The sequence below is a fragment of the Euleptes europaea genome, chromosome 10, assembly GCF_029931775.1.
Source record: "Euleptes europaea isolate rEulEur1 chromosome 10, rEulEur1.hap1, whole genome shotgun sequence".
Classification (NCBI taxonomy): domain Eukaryota; kingdom Metazoa; phylum Chordata; class Lepidosauria; order Squamata; family Sphaerodactylidae; genus Euleptes; species Euleptes europaea.
In genome coordinates, this window is record NC_079321.1 from 15,018,668 (window position 1) to 15,038,206 (window position 19,539).

Sequence of the window (19,539 nt, forward strand, 5' to 3'; positions counted from 1 at the left end):
TGCCTTGAAAATCCTATGAGGTCGCCATAAATCAGCTGTGACTTGATAGCACTTTCCACCACCAAAGACATCCTCAGTCCATTTTAGTCTGTTAACTCTCCGTCTGTTATTTATTTAATCCATTTATACCCCACTTTTCCCTACAATGTGGACCCATGCTGGCTATATAATTCACCTCTCCTCCATTTTATCCTCGCAGCAACCCTGTGAGTTAGGTTATGCTGAGAGTGTGTGGCTGGCCCAGGGTCACCCAGCAAGCTTCTATGGCAGCGTGGGGATTCGAACCTAGTCCTACCAGACCCTAATCCAACATTCTAACCACTATACCACGCTGGGCTCTGGATTCTGACTCAGGACCTCACCTCTGCTCCTGGGCCTGATGTAAAATAAAGTTAGCACAGGAGGCCATCAGCGTATAAATGGCTCTGAATTCCAAATCCTCAGACGATCTCTAGCAAAATAATAAATCTTTTCTCGATGCTGTTACAAGCATTTCACCATATGTGAGTATTTTCTCCCATCTCCTGACCCATCTGCAGCAACAATTATTCCTTGACACCACAGAAGTGGTGGGTGATGATAGACAGAAGAGGAAGAAGGGAAGTTGCTCTTTGGATAAATCCATACCCCCACCCCAACACTATTTCCACCACTAACTTCCAACACCATTATGACTGTACTTTGAGGGAAGGGTTTAACGATTTCATTCCTGCTCCTAAGAGCAGCCATTAATTACAGAAAATAAGAGGCCTGGAGTCTGGACTGACTTTAATACATTATATTACCAATGCCAAAAAATGTATTCTCTCCATCAAGTTCCAAAATTTGTTTGCAAGGATAAGAAATCCGAACAGAAAATAAAACCCAGCTTTGAGAACTTTCCAGCTTCCACTCAATGGAAGTGCCGCTGGTCAATTGCAATCAGGCGCTGGAAAGTCCTTGGATAGGGTTTCAATTGGGCTTTTTGCAGGAGTGGACCACACGTACTAAAGATGAGGAGAGAACATATGTAGGGATCATGGACGTCTTGGAGCAAGTAAATGACTGCGAGCTGAAAATCCTTTGATTCTGAGATAGCCAGATGGCCACCCATGTGTTTCCAATTATAAAATTAAACAGGAATCATAAAAATGGGGTTTCCATTGCATTCCCTTTTTCCATTCTCAACACCTAACTATAAGCCACAGTTGGTTCTTGGAGGGAAACACCCGCCCCCATAAAATATGTTTATGAAGCACCTATAGCCCCCTTCCATCCTGGAATGGCTGGGAATACAGAAAGACGGTTCATTACAACGTCGCCGCCAATAGGGCAGCCCGATGTCGTAGCGGAGAAAGAATTTCGAATCTGCTTGGCTCTGAAGTTTCTCATTTAATCCTTAAAGCCTGCGAGCAAACATCCCGTTCTGTTTAATTGAGGGGGGGAAAGACCCTTTCATACTGAAGCAGAACAGTTGAGTCTTAAATCTGAGTTTAAATGCTAGCTGAACCGCGGAATCACTGGCTAAGTCGTAACTAAATCAATGACAGATCAATGACACTCAAGTTAGCCTTAATTTGCAGTTGCCATGCTAAGCAGAGCTTGTCTTCTAAGAGCATTGACTTCAGTGGAATTAGAAGTGAACGACTCTGCTTAGTATCCCACTGTTAAGTCCCATTCCGTGGTTTTCAGTGGGAAAATGTGTACAGACTAACTAAATATTTGCATTGGAAAATTGCAGAAGTTTGCTTTAATCCCACACTACAATTGACAGTGTCTACAGCATAATGCAAATGTATGCTTCCTGGTTACTAGTGATTCTGGGTTGGTTGAAACAAAATTTGAGTCCAGTAGCAACTCAGAGATCAACAAAATCTGGCAGGATATAAGCTTTTGCGGATCAAAGCTCACTTCATCAGATACAAATGAGAACGAAGAACCACCAACCCTTATATCCAGGTGAGACGTTGGGAGGGGTGTTACACACAAGGGACGGTTGGAGTCAGGATGCAGAGATACAATGCAAAGCATAATCAGCTTGATTAGGGCAAGGAGATATGCATAGAGATGGGAAGGGCAGAAAGTTAGCATCTATAGCAAGATAAGGAACCTGTTCAGCCCTGGGGCGTCCAGTATCCTGAAGTTGGGTTGGTTGGGTTGGCTAAATGAGCCAGGATAGAAAATGTGTACAGAATCATCCCTGGAGTTATAACAACACAGTACATTTTATATTTTACCTGTAAACTCCCTCAAGCAGTGTCTGAGAGCCTGCGTGGTGTAATGGTTCAGAGCGGTGGCTTGGAGCATTGGACTCTAATCTGGAGAACTGTGTTCAATTCTCCACTCCTCCACATGAGTGGCGGTTGCTAATCTGGTGAACTGGGTTGATTTCCCCCGCTCCTACACATGAAGCCAGTTGGGTGACCTTGGGCTAGTCTCATCTCTCTTAGAGCTGTCTCAGCCCCACCTACCTCACAGGGTGTCTGTTGTGGGGAGGGGAAGGGAAGGTGATTGATTGTATGCCAGTTTGATTCTTCCTTAAGTGGTAGAGAAAGTCGGCATATAAAAACCAGGTCATCTTCTTCTTCTAAATAGAATGAATGAATAAATAAATAAATATTATTACTGAACTTTTCTTATCACCTTCACTATTTTACTGAATGTGAATACTGAACCCAATTAAGTTCTGGACTTATTTTTCTAAGAAATAGCCACTCTTAAAAAGCTCTTATGACACTGTATACAATACAAGCAGAAAATCTACAAAGAGCACAGGTGGCATCAAAGGGCATGCCGTCAGTTTGGCAGGCATACAGAATAAGAAACCCATGGGACTGACATCCCTGCTATGCCTGCCTGTGTTTTCAGATTTTTCTGAAAACATTGGGGGTGCCCCATAATTAGTGTCTCTACATGGCCCCAATCTGCAGATTTAAGAATCCTTAGATAGGGCTGTGTTAAAATTAGATATATTGATATGTCTACAGTATACCCAGGAATTATCATTATATAAAGGAAGCCATAACTCTCAGTTTGCAAGTCCTGAGCAAGACTGTTAATGCCAGTACATTTTGGAGGACACTGATTCATAGGGTTGCCATAAGTCAGAAGCGACTTGCCGGCACTTAACACACACAGGTTGTCATGTAAAAATCTTCATACTACCCATTCCGAGTAGGTAAACCCTTGTATTAAAGACCATTTCTTCACTTCGAAAAAGAAATATTTCATAGGATTTTTCCAGTGTCCCTCCCCTCGCCAACATTTCCACTTTTACTAGCTGATGAAACAGGCCAAAATCTAAATTTTGAAAAATCACAAGACCCAACTGGAGTGAGAACCTGTTCCTGAAGCAGTGAAAACAAAGCAAAGAAAGGGTTGGGGAAGTACAGTGGAAATTCCTCTGCACATTCTTCCTTTCCAACTGATTGGCAAGCCAGAAGAAATATTCCTCTCAAAGGAATCTCTCGATTCTTTTCCTCCCAGCTCTTTTCCTCCCATCACCATTTGTGGCTGGAAATATTCATTGGGGCCTGGGAAACATCACTGCTGAACAAGGTCCCAGGTCCCATTTCCAGAAATGATACCAAGAAGTTTATATCAGTTCACAAGTTAATCCCACTGAAATCAGTGAGACATATAAATAAAGGAATGCTGCAGCCTCCAACCCAAAGACAAGGGCCCACGGATCTGTTGGAAAACTCTTTTATTTCTCTGCAGTTCTGCATAACTGGAATCCCATGTGGGTTCCAGGATCTGGTGCAGCATTGGAATTACAAGAGTCTGTGCAGTTTATTTTACCAAAGCAAGTTTTTAAGACTCTCAGTTTCAGGAAGAATAGATTCAAATAATGAACATACTCCAACTGCAAGAGACAAAGGCTATTTATGCTTGTTAATTAGCAGCGTGTTCCAGGCTGAAGGGCCCTGCATTTTTTTTGAGTTCTTCATGCTGAACCATCATTCCAGAAGTCCCTGCGAAGCCGGCATATACCGGCTTCGCATTTCTTAAGAGTCCCTTTAACACGACCTTTTTTATCTGCTCTGTCCCCACCTCGAAGTATCCACTCAAGGAAGCATGAAGAATCACAGTCGCAGGTTAGCTATGCAAACAACGATTGCTAATGGCTATGCAAACGAAGGAACGCAGGAGCAGGCTAGTGGGGGTGGAATTTGTTTGACTTTCTCCTCTTGCATCAGGACCATGACTAGGCATTTTAAAGGTCGGATTTAAAAAAGGAGCTTTGAGCAAGCGTCAAAATCAACCCTGCATAAATGGCCAAAGAGAGTTCAGAGATGTTCAGGTTTTTATTCCCACTTGGTCCACTAAGGAATGGCACAAGAGCAATACTTGCGTGATCGGCAGCCTACTCTCTGCTCCAGGATGCTCGTATCCAAAAACAAACCTCACTCTATATGGCAGTGATAAACAGGTTGATTTTTTTTTTTTTAAAGTGGAAACCATAAGGCCCGCTCTGTGGAGTTTTATGGGATAAGGCATGTTTTGGCAACACACCACATGTGTTATGAAAAAAGGGGATAGCCTTTAGAATAAAGAAGCTAAAAATCCTACGTAAAAGGAGACATTCCAGCTTCATCATGCACACTCTGTGGTTTGAACACATTCTGAATCAACCCACTTTGGTAGGACAGATTGGCAAAGGTCTGCCTGAAACTGGAGAAGACTGAAGGATACCATTCTTCTCCAGCTTAAAATGTGGAATACTGGCATGCAGCAGCCCCATTAAAATAAGAATGTAAGCAGTTACCACCACAGAGAAGCACAAGCCAATGCATTGTTCCCTCTCTGCCTCCCAACCCATTTACTACAAGGCCAAGTATGAACTTCAGAGAGAGCACTGCGAGGATAGGAGGTAGTTTCCACACATCACCATTTTAATATTTCGGTAACTCCTGTGCGGAGCAGGATCTTAGCTGCCCAACTGAGACTATCGTACTTTGGTCACATTATGAGAAGAGTCAACAGAAAAGACAATAACGCTAGGAAAAGATGAAGACCGCAGGAAAAGAGGAAGACCCAACATGAGGTGGTTTGACTCAATCAAGGAAGCCACGGCCCTCAGTTTACAAGACCTGAGTAAGGCTTTTAATGATACGACATTTTAGAGGTCATTATTTCATAGGGTCATCATAAGTCACAAGCAATTTGATGGCACCTAACACGCACACCTTGAGCCAATCTCTGGAAAGTCAGCATACACATTTTGTAATTAAATATTTTTTATATAAAAACAGCTGTTTCACATCGGGGTGTGTGTGGAATGTAACTTTTTTTTAATGTGAGAAGACAGCTGTGAATGGTTTAAGCTTTCTAAAGCCACTAAAACGAATGGGCCCTGGTCTGTAGATTCCCTATGCCCAATGAAACACTCTGTTGGCCAACAAGGAAGTCTGAGCACCTGATGGGGAGAAAGAAGATCCTGAACTAATTTCCAATAGATGATGAAACTATCGAAACTGAAAGTGAAAGCTAGGGTCGCCAAGTCCCCCACTAGTCATCGGTGGGGGATGGAGATGTAGGGTTGCCAGATCTAGGTTGGGAAACCCCTGGAGATTTGGAGATTGAGCCTGGGGAGGACAGAGACCTCAGCTTATTTATTTATTTGTTTGTTTTAATTTAATACCCTGCTCTCCCCGGCCGAGACCAGGCTCAGAGCGGCTTACAGGGGAATAATAACCCACTTAATCAATAAAACCATTTAAAACAGCATTTTAAAATAGCCCTAAAATTCTAAAATCAGTCCTAAAACTACTTAGGCGCCTCTAAATGTAAAAAAGTTGGGTACAATGCCGTAAAGTCCACCCTCCATTTTCTCCAGGGAAACTGATCTCTGTAGTTTGGAGATGTGCTGTAATTCTGGGGGATCCCCAGGTCCCACCTGGAGGTTGGCATCCCTACACTGCTGTCTGCTTGGCACTGTGCGCAAGGCCCAATATGGTAACTCAAACCGCACCAATAGCCTCAGATGCCACATGTGCTGATAAAGCAATCAAAATCATGCTTGTCATGTTCTTTGTTTTCAGCACAGGTTGCAATCCAGATGCAGAGGCGTGGACTGTTCATTCAGGAGTCTTCGAATAGCGCCTGTACTATGGCAACGTTTATATTGATTACTTGCTTGCAATAACGTAGACCTGTTCAAGAACTTAAAACAGTATGCTTCTTTCAATGGCAAAAGAAAGCACATTTTAAGATTAAATTAAATTGTGTTGTTTTTTTTGCAAGATTCCTCAAAAGCACAAACATAGTTACAAATATTACCAACACATAACAAAATCTGACCAGGCGGCGTTTTACAGGCCTTCCTAGAGTTGCCAACTTCCAGGTACTAGCTGGAGACCTCCTGCTATTACAACTGATCTCCAGCCGATAGAGAAGAGTTCGCATGGAGAAAATGGCCGCTTTGGCAATTGGACTCTATGGCATTGAAGTTCCTCCCCTCCCCAAACCCCGCCCTCCTCAGGCTCCACCCACCAAAATCTCCCACCGATGGCGAAGAGGAACCTGGCAACCCTAGTAAACGGCCTAAACGCATCTGGTTAGATTTTGGTTATTTTATGTACCAACATCAACTGTTATGTGTTGGTAATATTTGTAACTATGTTTGTGCTTTTAAGGAAGCCTGTGTTTTAGGCCTTGTGTTTTTAAATACAATTGTGCACAATATATAATAAAAATAGATTTATCGGTTGTTATATTAAATAGGGTTTAGCTCAACCCCTTTGGTTTCCCCTGACTTTTAGGTGGAGTTTCTTTGTTCCCCTTTTTTTCCCCAGTTGTTTTTGCAAGCCTCACAATTGAAAAAAACGTTTTAAAGTAATTTCAGCAATGCAGACAGACACTAAAATTGCACATTTTTTTAAAAAAATGCAAGAAGTAGCGAAGAAGTAATAGGAAAGGGAGGCATACAATAAACTGCGGAAAATAAGCAAAGAGATTCCAGTTATTATTTTATTATCCAGATGAATGAAATGAATGAAGGCATTATCTTCTGGAACAAAAGAGAGGTATTACTTTTTTATCCAATTCACTGATGAAAAAGATATAAATCTTAATGTGCAACCAATGCACCGAAACAAAAAACTTCAGGATCTTGATGTACTTACTAAGAACACTTAAAGGCAACAGTAGTCTGTGATCCAGAAAATTTGCCGAATTGATGTTTTTCATTGAGTGCCTTTCTAACTTACTTGTAGCTGAAAGTATCTCATTCTCGGCTGATTTTTAGAATCCTGAAAATAGGGATAAAGGCAGAATCAACATTCCAGGCATCTTCAGGATTTGTTACCATGATTTAAAGGATGGGAAAGGAGACATTTCACAAGCAGCTGGTTTTCTGGCATGAAACTGCGACTCTGAAAGCCGCTATGGCTTGCACAAGGCAGGCCTTGTGGGGGGGCCGACTACGGTGCCCATTTTGAATGCAAGGGCTTGCCCCTAAATCATAAGAGTGCCAGGATTTCGCCCTAATAGATTAGCAGAGTGCTCAAGGGCAGAGACGCACATCGGGGAGAAAGGTGGGTATAAATCACTGGTTCCCAACCAGGGGTTCGTGGACCCCCAAGGGGTCCGCGAGAACTAAATTAAGGTCCGCGAAACAAAGTTATAAACCCATAATAAATTAATATTTTCAATTAAAAGTTCTCTTATAAAAATATATATTCAAATATTATTCTAAGTTTAATGTTTAACAGTTATGATTAAAGTTTATTTTCAAATTCTCAGAATTTTTATTTTGAACCTTGGGGTCCCTGCACCGAACAAAAAAGTCCTAGTGGTCCCTGGTCAAAAAAAGGTTGGGAACCACTGGTATAAATGAAGGAAATAAATAAATAAATGTGTACTTTAATTTTCCAGGTTCCAAAAGTCCTCGAGCAGCCCATTTCAAAGTGGCTGCGTCTACACACAATGGGTAGCCGGGTTAGTTTGTCACCAGCAGTGGAAAAGAGCAAGAGACCAGAATCTGAAAAAGTGAGCTGTGGCTCACGAAAGCTCATGCCCTGATAGAAATTTTGTTAGTCTTTAAGGTGCTACTGGACTCTTGCTCTTTTCTACTACATCTACACAGTCTCTGGAGCAGCACCAGTGCAGCCGGCTGAATGTATCCAAAATAGGACACAGGATAGGCAGAAGAGAAGAAGTAGGAAAGAAAGCTCTTAACCCTGTCCTTTGGGGGGCAGCCCATTAGGATTGGGCAAAATTTGGCAAAAATGGATTTTACAGTAATAATTAACGAGTTATAGAAACTAGTTTTAGTAATATTATATTTTTGTGCTATTAAGTATAATAAATCTCGTTTAGACACTTCTTCGGAAGTCGGGTGAAGGGTCACTTTTTTAGGTGGGTGGAGGGGGAAGGGGTATCTTTTTTGAATTTTACAATCAAGCAATCATGAATGTAATAATTAAGATATATAGATATCCTTCTGTATTTTACTTTTGCTTTTTGTATTTTTTATGTTAATTTCATTTTATTTGTTTTTTATGTTTTGTTATAAAAATGAATAAAAATTTATAAAAAAAAAAAAGGATTGGGCAAAAGAGTTTCCCTGCAATCGCCCCGGGGATATAAATGAATCCACATTTTACAAAATAACACCACTTGTGACAGAATAATTATAGCTGGGAACGGCATGAAAGACATCATATACCAAAGCAGGGAAGACATCATATACCGAAGTCCTCCTCCGCTTGGTAACAGGCTTATTAGCATCTGAATAAAGAAATCAGGAGAGCTGTTTTGCGTTGCCAAGTTGACATATCGAATTCAAAAGCAATGATGCACCTATAACCAAGCGCCCAAAATGGAGTTCAGGCACCACAAAACGGCAGCTGATCATGTCAAACAGGACCCTGCAAGTCAAGCAAAAATACCCAAATACTCAGGGCCAGTCCAGAATCCCTGTACCAGATGTGGACTTAGCATCTGTGCCTCGCGAAAACCATTTGCTGATTAGGTAGCAATTCAAAATGCCGGTTCGTCAAGCCCAGTCGAAACATAGCAAGAATATTGAATGAAGGCCATGACTTCCAGACATAGTCAGTGCAGACTAACAGATAAACAACAGTAGTTTTCTTCGTCCTTGTATGCGGAAGTACACCGATGAAGGTCATTTCCTAGGTAGGCGCGAACTCGTCTTTAACAATTTAAGAGTGGGAAAGGGACAAAGAAAGAGGGGCGGGGGAGACAGAGAAATGCCATTATTGCGCAAACATTATATCTGCTTGGATGGCTCAGAATATAAGTTGGCAAGGCAACATATCTCGGCTTGAACAATAAACCTGTTATGTCAGTAGCTCTGCCATGTATGAAAGAAACAGGTTTCAATATATCATGCTGAATTTACTTCCTTTCAGCCTTTCATGGCCCAGCATTTGATGTTAATCCTTTCACTGCTGCAATCGATACGGTGACCTTACTTAAAAAGTCCCCTGACCTTTCGTGTTACCGGTGTTGTGCTTTTAAAGTGTAATTTAATGCTTTTTCTTTATTCTGAAAATAGTACAGTACCAGGGCATCAATGTGTTTTTTGTGGCCTGAAAGGTAAAAGAAAACTTACCAGTCATCAAGTTTTTTTTTTTCTTTAAAGGACTGGATTGAAACGTTCAGTGGGGGGAAAACATTTGCAGGTCATGGGGGCACGTTCTCAGCTGTTGTGAATCATCCTTGCTCCATTAATTGTATTGTTTTCTTCAGAAAAAGACCCAGCCAGCTCACCGAATCCAGCCTATTTGAACTTATAAGAAACTCTGAATCTTGAACTTAGGGTTTGTTCACACATTTATCAACATCACATTTATTTATTTATATACAATTATGCCCCCTCCTTTCTCTCCAATGAGTACTCAGAGTGGCTTAGATCATTCTCCTCTCTATTTTATGCTCACAACAACCCTGTGAAGTAGATCAGGCCGCGAGAGACAGTGACTGGCCCAAGATCATCCAGAGAACTTCCAAGGCAGAGTGGGGATTTGAACCTGGGTCTCCCAGATCCTAATCCAACACTCTTAACTAACCACTACAACTCACTGACTGTCATATGTGAAATGGCCTTCACCCATAATAATTATAATTGCACCATCAAGACACAACCAACTCATGACAACCCCAGGACACATGAACACATGAAGCTGCCTTATACTGAATTAGACCCTTATACTGAATCAGACCCTTGGTCCATCTAAGTCATTATTGTCTACTCAGACCGGCACCAGTTCTCCAGGGTGTCAGGTAGAGGTCTTTCACATCACCTGCTTGCCTAGTCCCTTTAACTGGAGATGCCGGGGATTGAACGTGGGACCTTCTGCATGCCAAGCAGATGCTCTACCACTGAGCCACAGCCCCTCCATGGGGTTTTCAAGGCAAGAGATGAGCAGAAGTGGTTTGCCATTGCCTTCCTCTGCACAGCAGACCATTTTTGTTGGTGGTCTCCCATCCAAGTACTAACCATGGTTGACCCTGCTAAGCTTCTGAGATCTGATAGGATTGGGCTGGGCTATTAATAGAAATGGGACAAAAAGGCCAATTCACACACTTCATTCATCACAGTACTTTCTGCTCCTCCTTCCTGGTTTGTTTTATTTATGTGTGCTGTTTATAACATTGGTGTTTTTTTTAACGTGGAGGGCCTTAACTGGGTGGAAAGGCAGGATAAAGCTATTTTAAACCAACAAACAAATGAAATATGGAGCCAGTGTGGTGTAGTGTAGTAGTGTAGTGTAAACGTCGGGATGTGACATCACCACATGGGTCAGGAATGACCCGGTGCTTGCACAGGGGACCTTTACCTTTTTACACATGAGGCCAGCTGGGTGACCTTGGGCTAGTCACAGTTCTCTTCAAACTCTGTCAGCCTCACCTACCTTCCGAGGTGTCTGTTGTAGGGAGAGGAAGGGAAGGAGATTGTAAGCCGGTTTGATTCTCCTTAAAGGGTAGAGAAAATCGGCATATAAAAACCAACTCTTCTTCTTCTCCATTGTTCAGGTATGTGTCCATCAGCCCTGGGACATCACTTCGTTTCTTTGCACTTGACTGTACACTGGGTGGTAGGTAGCAGAATACTTGGACTGCACTGGAAAGCATTGTGTGTAGTGATATGAAAGTTCTCACGTGTGACTTAAGATCTGTAGTGGTGTCACGCATGCATGCCATGCCAGTCACAATCAAGTTGCTGTTCTCAGGGGAGGGGCAGGCATATGTGAACTAGCACACGCATGATAGCATGATAGACTTTGGCATGAAGTCTAATATCTTAATTCTCCGTTTCTACAGTGTTACTTCTGGTTACATTGCAACATGACAAAATGAACCCAGTACACTAAAAGGGATGTTGGTCTCAAAAAAAAAAGTTGCAGAATAGTGTTCACTGCATTCAGTCTGTGATACAACCTTTAACAATGATAGGGAAATAAATGTTTGTTATTTTTATTCTGTGAACATACAAACCACAATTAAATGCTATGACTTACACACACAAAGGGAAATATAAAGGCTCATAAAGTCATAACATCCTCTCCCTACAGAGATAAAACTATCGAAACAATAACTAATTAGCTAATCTAAAAATTAAACACATTCAAATCCTTCTTGATATTATCCAGTGGGTTGTAGATGCCAGATTTTTTACCCAGATTAGGTTCTTGCATATTTGTTGTAGATCCAAATTTTTCTTGTCCAAATATATTTATAGATTGTGATCTTATTCACAAACATTAAGTGCCACTTTCTATGTTGAGGTTAGTCAAAAAGAGCAATCACTATGGCTATTTACAAAAACCAATGAGACCAATGTTGAGCCTGACCTGGTCTGGGGGGTAAAGGTAAAGGTAGTCCCCAGTGTAAGCACTGGGTCATAAGCACCCATGGTGTAAGCACCCATGGGTGTAAGCACTCATGGTGTAAGCATGGTGTAAGCACCCATGGGTGTAAGCACTCATGGTGTAAGCATGGTGTAAGCACCCATGGGTGTAAGCACCCATGGGGTGACATCACATTCCGACGTTTACTAGGCAGACTGTTTATGGGGTGGTTTGCCATTGCTTTCCCCAGTCATCTACACTTTACCCCCAGCAAGCTGGGTACTCATTTTATCAACCTTGGAAGGATGGAAGGCTGAGTCAACCTTGAGCAGGCTACCGACTTCCGTCGGGGTCAAGCTCAGGTCTTGAGCAGAGCTTTTGACTGCAGTACTGCAGCTTATCACTCTGCATCACAGGGCTGCTCAGGGAAGGCAGCCTAAAAATCTAATGAAATAAATCAATCTCTCCCCCCGCCCCCGGATTATTTGCTGTTTCCAAATGAGGCATCACATGCACAGGAATTATTGAGAACCTACAATGCACGTTTGACTGGTACCCAGGACACAAGGTGGGGGACTCCTAATCCAACCTGTGTGCACTCTGTATTGTATGAACAGGCTGATTGGTCTGCACATTTTTTTAAATTAAATTTTTATTTCATAACTATAAAAATACAAACAACCATAAAACACATAAAAAGAAACACGGACAACACAATACACGCACAACATCTAAAGTATACAAAAACAAAATTTGACGAGTGAACATATCGTTTTGTTACCCTCGTTAGTTTTCCCTATGATACTCTATTATTGCTTTATACAATTGAATTTGCTACTTTTTATTCAATCTTTCAGGGCTCATTCCTGAGGCTGGGGTGCAATTAGACTTAGGAGGCGGTGTGACCCCACTGCCAGCGTAAGTGCCTCTTATTCCAGGCACTTACGCTGGCGGCGGGGGCAGTTCCGTTGGTGCCTGAGTGCCGCGGAGCTACACACTACTCCCCCAGTGCCGCAGTCTCTCCAGGATGTAAATCCCGGAAGAGACATGCACCACCGCCATGGGGGGGGGGGCATTCCCGGGGGTGGAGCTGACATTACCACAGCCACTCCAGGCCAGGAATGCCCCCTCTAGGAGCAGCGTTGCTGCACTAGGTTTTTCCTGGCGCAGCCTCACTGTTCACAATGGGGGGAAATGCCCGTTTTTTTCTTTTTAAAAATTTAATAAGGCTTTTTGAAGCCTTTCGGAGGTAGGGGGACCTCTTTGGAGGCGCCGTGGCACCTCAGCCATGCTGTCCCCAGCCACTGAAAGACTCAAGAATGGGCTGCCTGTCTCATAGTATAAGTACTTTAAACTTGCATAATAAACTGACTATTATTAAATCTTTGTTGCTGCTATATAATCTTATATGAACTTGTTCATATTCGCTAGATTCTGTTATATGCTTTTCCAACATAGCATTATAGCTAAACGTTTTCATTTATAATTATACATCATTTATGAGACATACGCATAATATAGTTTCCAATTTTTTTAGAACTCTTCACTGGATCTTTTATTTACAAAGTTTTTCTACTTGTTGTCTGAAAACTTTGAGGTTCCTCTGGATTTATGCTGTGGCTGGTCCTATTAAGCAGATTTCCCTGACCAAACAAAGGCTCGTCCCTGGCTATTAGAGATGAGATGGGTGGGTCATAAGGACAAGGGATGCTCCAACACCTGCCTATATGGCTCATATTCTGCTCACCAGTTGCAAGCATGGGCCAGTTTTTCATCCAGCTGCTTGGCAGCAGCATGAGCCTCTTTGATCAGTTGCTTTCTTCAAATTCAAATGGAACAGCAGAGTGTTATGAGCAGCTTTCTTCACTCGCACACTCTCACATATCCTCATGGGTGTCCTAGAGTCAAAATGGATGTTACAGCAGCCATGGGTCCAACGCATGGCCATTAACACCATATTAGAGAAGCTTTTGGCTATTTAAAGAAATGTCATGAGGGCCCAGGCTGGAAAAGTCCTGGCTCTTGTCAAGGATAGCCACACACTCCTGTGGCCAGGGACCACCAACAAGTTATTATCCTTAGATCGTAATGTCCTTTGGGGGTATACCAAGTGCTGACTGACTCTTATGCCAGTGTAAGAGCCAGGGCTCTATGCTGGCGTTGTTGATACGATGACCTAAAATACAGACACACGCATCCTATTAAATCTTGGAATATAGCAATGTCTTGCATTCAGAACATTGAGCCAGTGCGGTGTAGTGGTTAAGAGAGGTGGATTCTAATCTAGAGAACCAGATTTGATTTCCCACTCTTCCACATGAAGCCTGCTGGGTGACCTTGGGCCAGTCGCAGTCCTCTCAGAACTCTCTCAGCCCCGTCTACCTCACAAGGTGTCTGTTGTTGGGGAGGGGAAAGGAAGGCGATTGTAAGCCGCTTTGAGACTCCTTAGAGAAAAGTGGGGTATAAAAACCAACTCTTCTTCTTCAAAGGATGAGGTACTTATCAGAGAACTAAGAGCTTCATTATAATTATGAAGAGAGATGCAGGGAAGAGGGGGGAAAGGCCAAAAGGAAGGCAGTAAATCTTTCGACATTCCCTGAATCCCCCGCCAGCACATCTAAGAGGCCCAGTTAACATGTGGCATTGATTGTGAGTGGGCTACAGCACCACTCTGTTTCTGTCAGGGTTCGCTGAGCAACAGGATCCCAAGGGGTTAATAAGGTCAGAGTCCCGAGGTCAGCGGCGAGCAGCCAGGGAGGCAAGCGGCTCAGTCTGGAGGTCAGCATTCAGTGGTGGAGCGCGAGGCAGGGGGAAGACCGGAGGGCTCAGTCCAGCAGCTCCTTCAGCCGGGGAGGCCAGTCGGGCTGAAGAGCAGGCCCTGGCTCTGAAGCTCGGCAGAGCTGCAAGGGACCCAACGTCAGCTAGTGGGCCTCGTCATATCACCTAAGGGGCACAGCTCTAGTTAGCCCAGTTCAACCTGCACCACATTCTGCAGCCTGGCTAGCACAAGAAATACGGCACCAGGACCCACCTCGCCCATACCTTCCAACCTTCTGGTCTAGTTATGGTCAATGCAAAAAAGGGGACTAGGACACCTTGGGGCCCTGTGGCACAGAGTGGTAAACTGCAGTACTGCAGTCCAAGCTCTGCTCACGACCGGAGTTCGATCCCAACAGAAGTTGGTTTCAGGTAGCCGGCTCAAGGTTGTCTCAGCCTTCCATCCTTCCCAGGTTGGTCAAATGAGTACCCAGCTTGCTGGGGGTAAAGGGAAGATGACTGGGGAAGGCACTGGCAAACCACGCCATAAAAAAGTCTGCCTAGGAAACGTCGGGATGTGACATCACCCCATGGGTCAGGAATGACCCGGTACTTGCACAGGGGACCTTTACCTCTAGGACACCTTGGAGCGTGACTCATCTCTCTCTCTCTTGCAGCTTCAGGGATCTCTTTTTAGGAGTGTTTTAAATATAAGCATACTTAAGGTTTTCCCGTGGCATTTCATTGCTGAGCTAAGGCATACTGTGGAAATGACCTTCTATGACCTTAGGCTGACCATGAGAGGGAGGGCATCTTGTGGAAATGACCTTCTATGACCTTAGGCAGACCATGAGAGGGAGGGCATCTTGGCCATCTTCTGGGCATGGAGTAGGGGTCACTGAGGATGTGGGGGTGGGGAGGTAGTTGTGAATGTCCTGCATTGTGCAGGGGGTTGGACTAGATGACCCTGGTGGTCCCTTCTAACGCTATGATTTTATGAAATGGCAAAACAACAACAAAGTTCTTGTAAAAATTCTCAGTGGCTTTTCTGCTATGAACAAACAGCAGCTTCCACCTGTTCAAGCGGTTTGGGATTCAAGAACATAACCTCAAGAGCTGATTCATGTCCACTGAATCCAGCATTTTGTTTCCCATCACACCTGACCAGGTACCCTCAAGGAAGCTTGCTGCCAAGAGGCCATTTGAATGAGCTTCCCTCCATGCTTTTTGGCACCCAGCATCTGGCTTCTGCCACTGACCCTCTGAAAAGAATATCCGACTAGTCCTGCCCTACAAGAGAAAACTATTAAAGGTAAAGTGTGCTGCTGATTCACGGCAACCCCATGAAGTTCCACCTCTTGCTTCTGTCAGATAAGGTCCGACAAGAAAAAAATAGATCAGAAGAGAAATGTAGCAAGCCGGAGAAGAAAAAAGGTATATCTGAGAGATGGAGGACTATAGGAATAGAAGTAGAAAAAAAAAATAAAGGGTAAGTTTCATAAGAGAAGACCTAACACAGCAGAGAGCTGCACAGAAGCTGATCTCCCTTTGCGAGGCAATGAACTGGGGAAGGGGCGATTCCAGCCCAAGAGACAGGAAGTTGAAATTTGATCCTGCCTCCCTGAGCAACTAGTGGAAATCACTCAGTGTTGCAAGATGCCCTCCTCAGAGCGAGAACAGCAGAGGTGGTTTGCCATTGACTTCTTCTGCATACCAGCCCCAGTCTTCCTTGGTGGTCTTCCATCCAGCTACTGACCATGGTAAATGCTGCTTAGTTTCCAAGCTCAGATAAGACCGGGCTAGTCTGGGCTAATAGGGCTGCTACGTATCTATCGCAACAGCACTTAAAAAAAGTAAACAGTATTTTGCTCCTGCTTTGATTTCAAAAACTTTTATTTTCAAAAATAACTTACAAATAAAGAGGCGATGAGACCCTCTGAAGGAAATGCATAAGACAGGATTATGTTTCACATCATAACATACTGACATTATAATAAAACTATATCGCAACTATTTTGTCATAGGATTTCAGCCAAGACCAACTCTGAAGAACATAAAATTCTCATGTAGCAAATTAACAGTTCTACTCTTACAGAATCACACTGAATGGAAATCTAATATTAAAACTACGGTATTATATATCCACCAACAATATGCTTCCCATATATGATAAAAATATATTTAACTTTCCAATACCAATGCAAAAAAGGTACAGCAATAAAATAGAGTTCTGGCATCTTTAAATACACACTGTAAAAAGTATACAGCGACACCAATACGTCCAGCTAGGATGGGCTGTCCTAAGCCAGGGCAGAATGCAATGAAAAATTATCAATATCAGTAATACAAGATCCTTTGTTTACATGCATTTTCTCTACTAGCATAGCTGGAAAAAGTAGGGATTAGCTGGCAGTAAATAACACCAGAAAACATTCAAAACGCAACATTTTTGATAGTATATGTTTTGCTCTGCATTTCGGAATTGATTGTTTCATTGGTATTTTATTAAGCCAAATTTATTGTCCAAAGACGGAACACGAAAGAAAGTGCTTTGGGAAGCTGCAATCATTTTGCATTTTGCTCCAGCGCAGAGTACTCCGTTTCTGACACCCTGGAAGTGTCAATCAGTTTCGTAAGGCCGGTTTTAGCCGAATATTTAAAGATGAAGGCCTTCATAAGTTCGTACTTGTAGTTTCGGTTGATGAAGCTGTACAGTATGGGGTTGACGCAGCAGTGAACTAAAGATAAGCACTGCGTCACGTGAAGAGCTGCGAAAAGGAAGTTCTCCATTTGGCAGCTGAAGGATATGAAATGGAGGGCCGCGAAGATGTCAAGCAGGACAGTCACATGGTACGGCAGCCAGCAGATGAGGAATACCATGACGTAGGAGAAGATTATTCTCCCGTTGCTCTTCTTCTCTTGGTCACTAGAAGCACAGATGGTCCTTGATAGAAGGCAATAGAAAACGGCAATGACAGGAAAGGGAATGACAAAGCCTAGAACAACCGAGCTCAGCTCCATTCCCACCAGCCATTCTTTGGCGTTCTCCTCTGGATAGAGGGGGCGGCAGTAGGTTTCACCATTGGAAGAAACTGTCTTAAGGTAATAGGCGTCAGGAAGAGACACAAAAAAGGCAAAAAGCCACACAAAGACGCAGATGCAACGGCGGATTGTTTTCTTTTTAGTGTTGTTGGAGGCAGTGAAGTAGACAACCGAGAGATAGCGATCTACACTCATGCATGCCAGGAAAAAGATGCTCCCGTACAAATTTATGGAGAACACAAGGAGGGTGATCTTGCACATGACTTCCCCCATGTGCCACTGGCCATGGTGCACAAGGGAGATGACCCAGACGGGCACGGTGATGATCACACACAGGTCAGCAATGGCTAGGTTGAAGATGTAGAGGTGAGTTTCATAGCCGGTTGTTTTGGCTTGGAAGTTCATCCAGACAACGACAAAATTGGCCACCAGCCCTATCATGAATATAAAGATGTAGAAAACAGCAAGGGTGTAGAGCAGAGCGCTCTTGTTGAGTGTGTTCGAGCACGATACTGAATCCACGGTGATACAGTCTCCATGGCAGGTCAAGTTGGATTCAGTAAGGTTCCCCACGTCCACATCAAATATCGAATGCAAATCAATGCCACTCATAGCTGGCCAATACAGAACAGAACGAGTCTAAAAGAGAAGAGGAAGGAAGCAGAAACATCAGAGTTAGAGATCATCCATTATGACAGAACTGCTTTGGTTCCAAATCACCTTATCACCACTTCAAGAACATTTTGGTCAGGAAACAGTTTACACAGCGAAGATAATGCACAATAAAATATTTCAAACTTGATGGAAGGAAAAAAACACATTAGATCTATGAAAAAAAGAAAATAATAACCAGCAGAGTCATAAAATTAATCTAGTGTACAATGGAGAGACAACATCTAGTTTCTGCACAGTTTTCAGAAGTAACAAATCTTCCCGGACGTTTTGCTGGCTGTGGTTCCTGGCTGTGAAATCCACAAAGTCATCAGGTCAAAACAACTGTTGGGTTGCTGTCTGCTATCGATTAAACCGAGCAGCTGTCCCCACAATCAAGGGAATCTTGTCCCCCTGCCCACATTTCAAAATTACAATTCTAGGCTAAAGGGTTAGTCTAAAAGCCCCTTATACAGCAAAAGCTTTTACTGGCACCCGCAGGGAATTTGAGGTTGCCAGTTAATCAAATATGCCGGATAACAAACCTTTTTACCCAGCTGCAGCTGAACAGGTTGTGCGGCTCCCACCCAAGTCGCTTAGCATGCCACTTAACCACGTTTTCCAGTTATCTGGGTGCCCGATAAACCTTTGACTGCATTTGAGATTTGCACATGCATAACTCTTCTGTAGCAAGAAATTGCAGACAAACACTCTCATCCCTTTGGTTAAGAAGCACCGGTATAAACTCTCATTAGAGTTTGTTTCAAGGTTTTTAAAAAAACATCTGTTGTTTCAAGGTTTTTAAAAAAAAATCACTGGGGCAACCAAAGCTGACCAAGAGCACAGCAATTGATCAGTGCAAGGCAGGCGCCAGGCGAGTCTCAAAGGGGAGGGCATTCCAATCCGTCATGGACTGCCCAGAAGCATTTTGGAGAGAAAGGCAGCTGCTGGAGTCACTGGGGGGTGATTGGCAAATTTGGGGGGGGGGGCACTGAAAACAACCCAGAATTTTTTTTCATTGTAACGAGTGAAATGTTTCCACTCAAAGCGTACTGCATGAAAAAGTCTACGGATTTCCCCGCCCCCCCAATTTTTCTATTCAAAAACCTGGGACATTCAGGAATAAAACTTCTATGAAATTGATTTTTTCTCTTTTTTTAATGTCTGAAATGTGCTAAGACAGCATAGGATGCTGCAGTTTGCAACTCTCTCACTTTGATGTATTTGTAATTTTGTCTGTAGAACACCAAGGCATTTATATACTTTCAAATTCCATAAATATGCCAATTAA

General features: G+C 43.1%; 1 protein-coding gene across 1 annotated transcript in view; it reads right to left on the reverse strand.

Annotated features, from left to right (window-relative positions):
- ACKR3 (atypical chemokine receptor 3) overlaps window positions 1-18,256 on the reverse strand; it is a 156,467-nt gene extending 138,211 nt beyond the window's left edge. The window contains exon 1 of the mRNA XM_056856311.1: window positions 17,115-18,256. Within this exon, the coding sequence (XP_056712289.1) occupies window positions 17,121-18,209 (1,089 nt within the window). The 5' untranslated portion in view covers window positions 18,210-18,256 and the 3' untranslated portion in view covers window positions 17,115-17,120. The remainder of the gene's footprint in view (window positions 1-17,114) is intronic.
- Window positions 18,257-19,539: the final 1,283 nt, after the last annotated feature.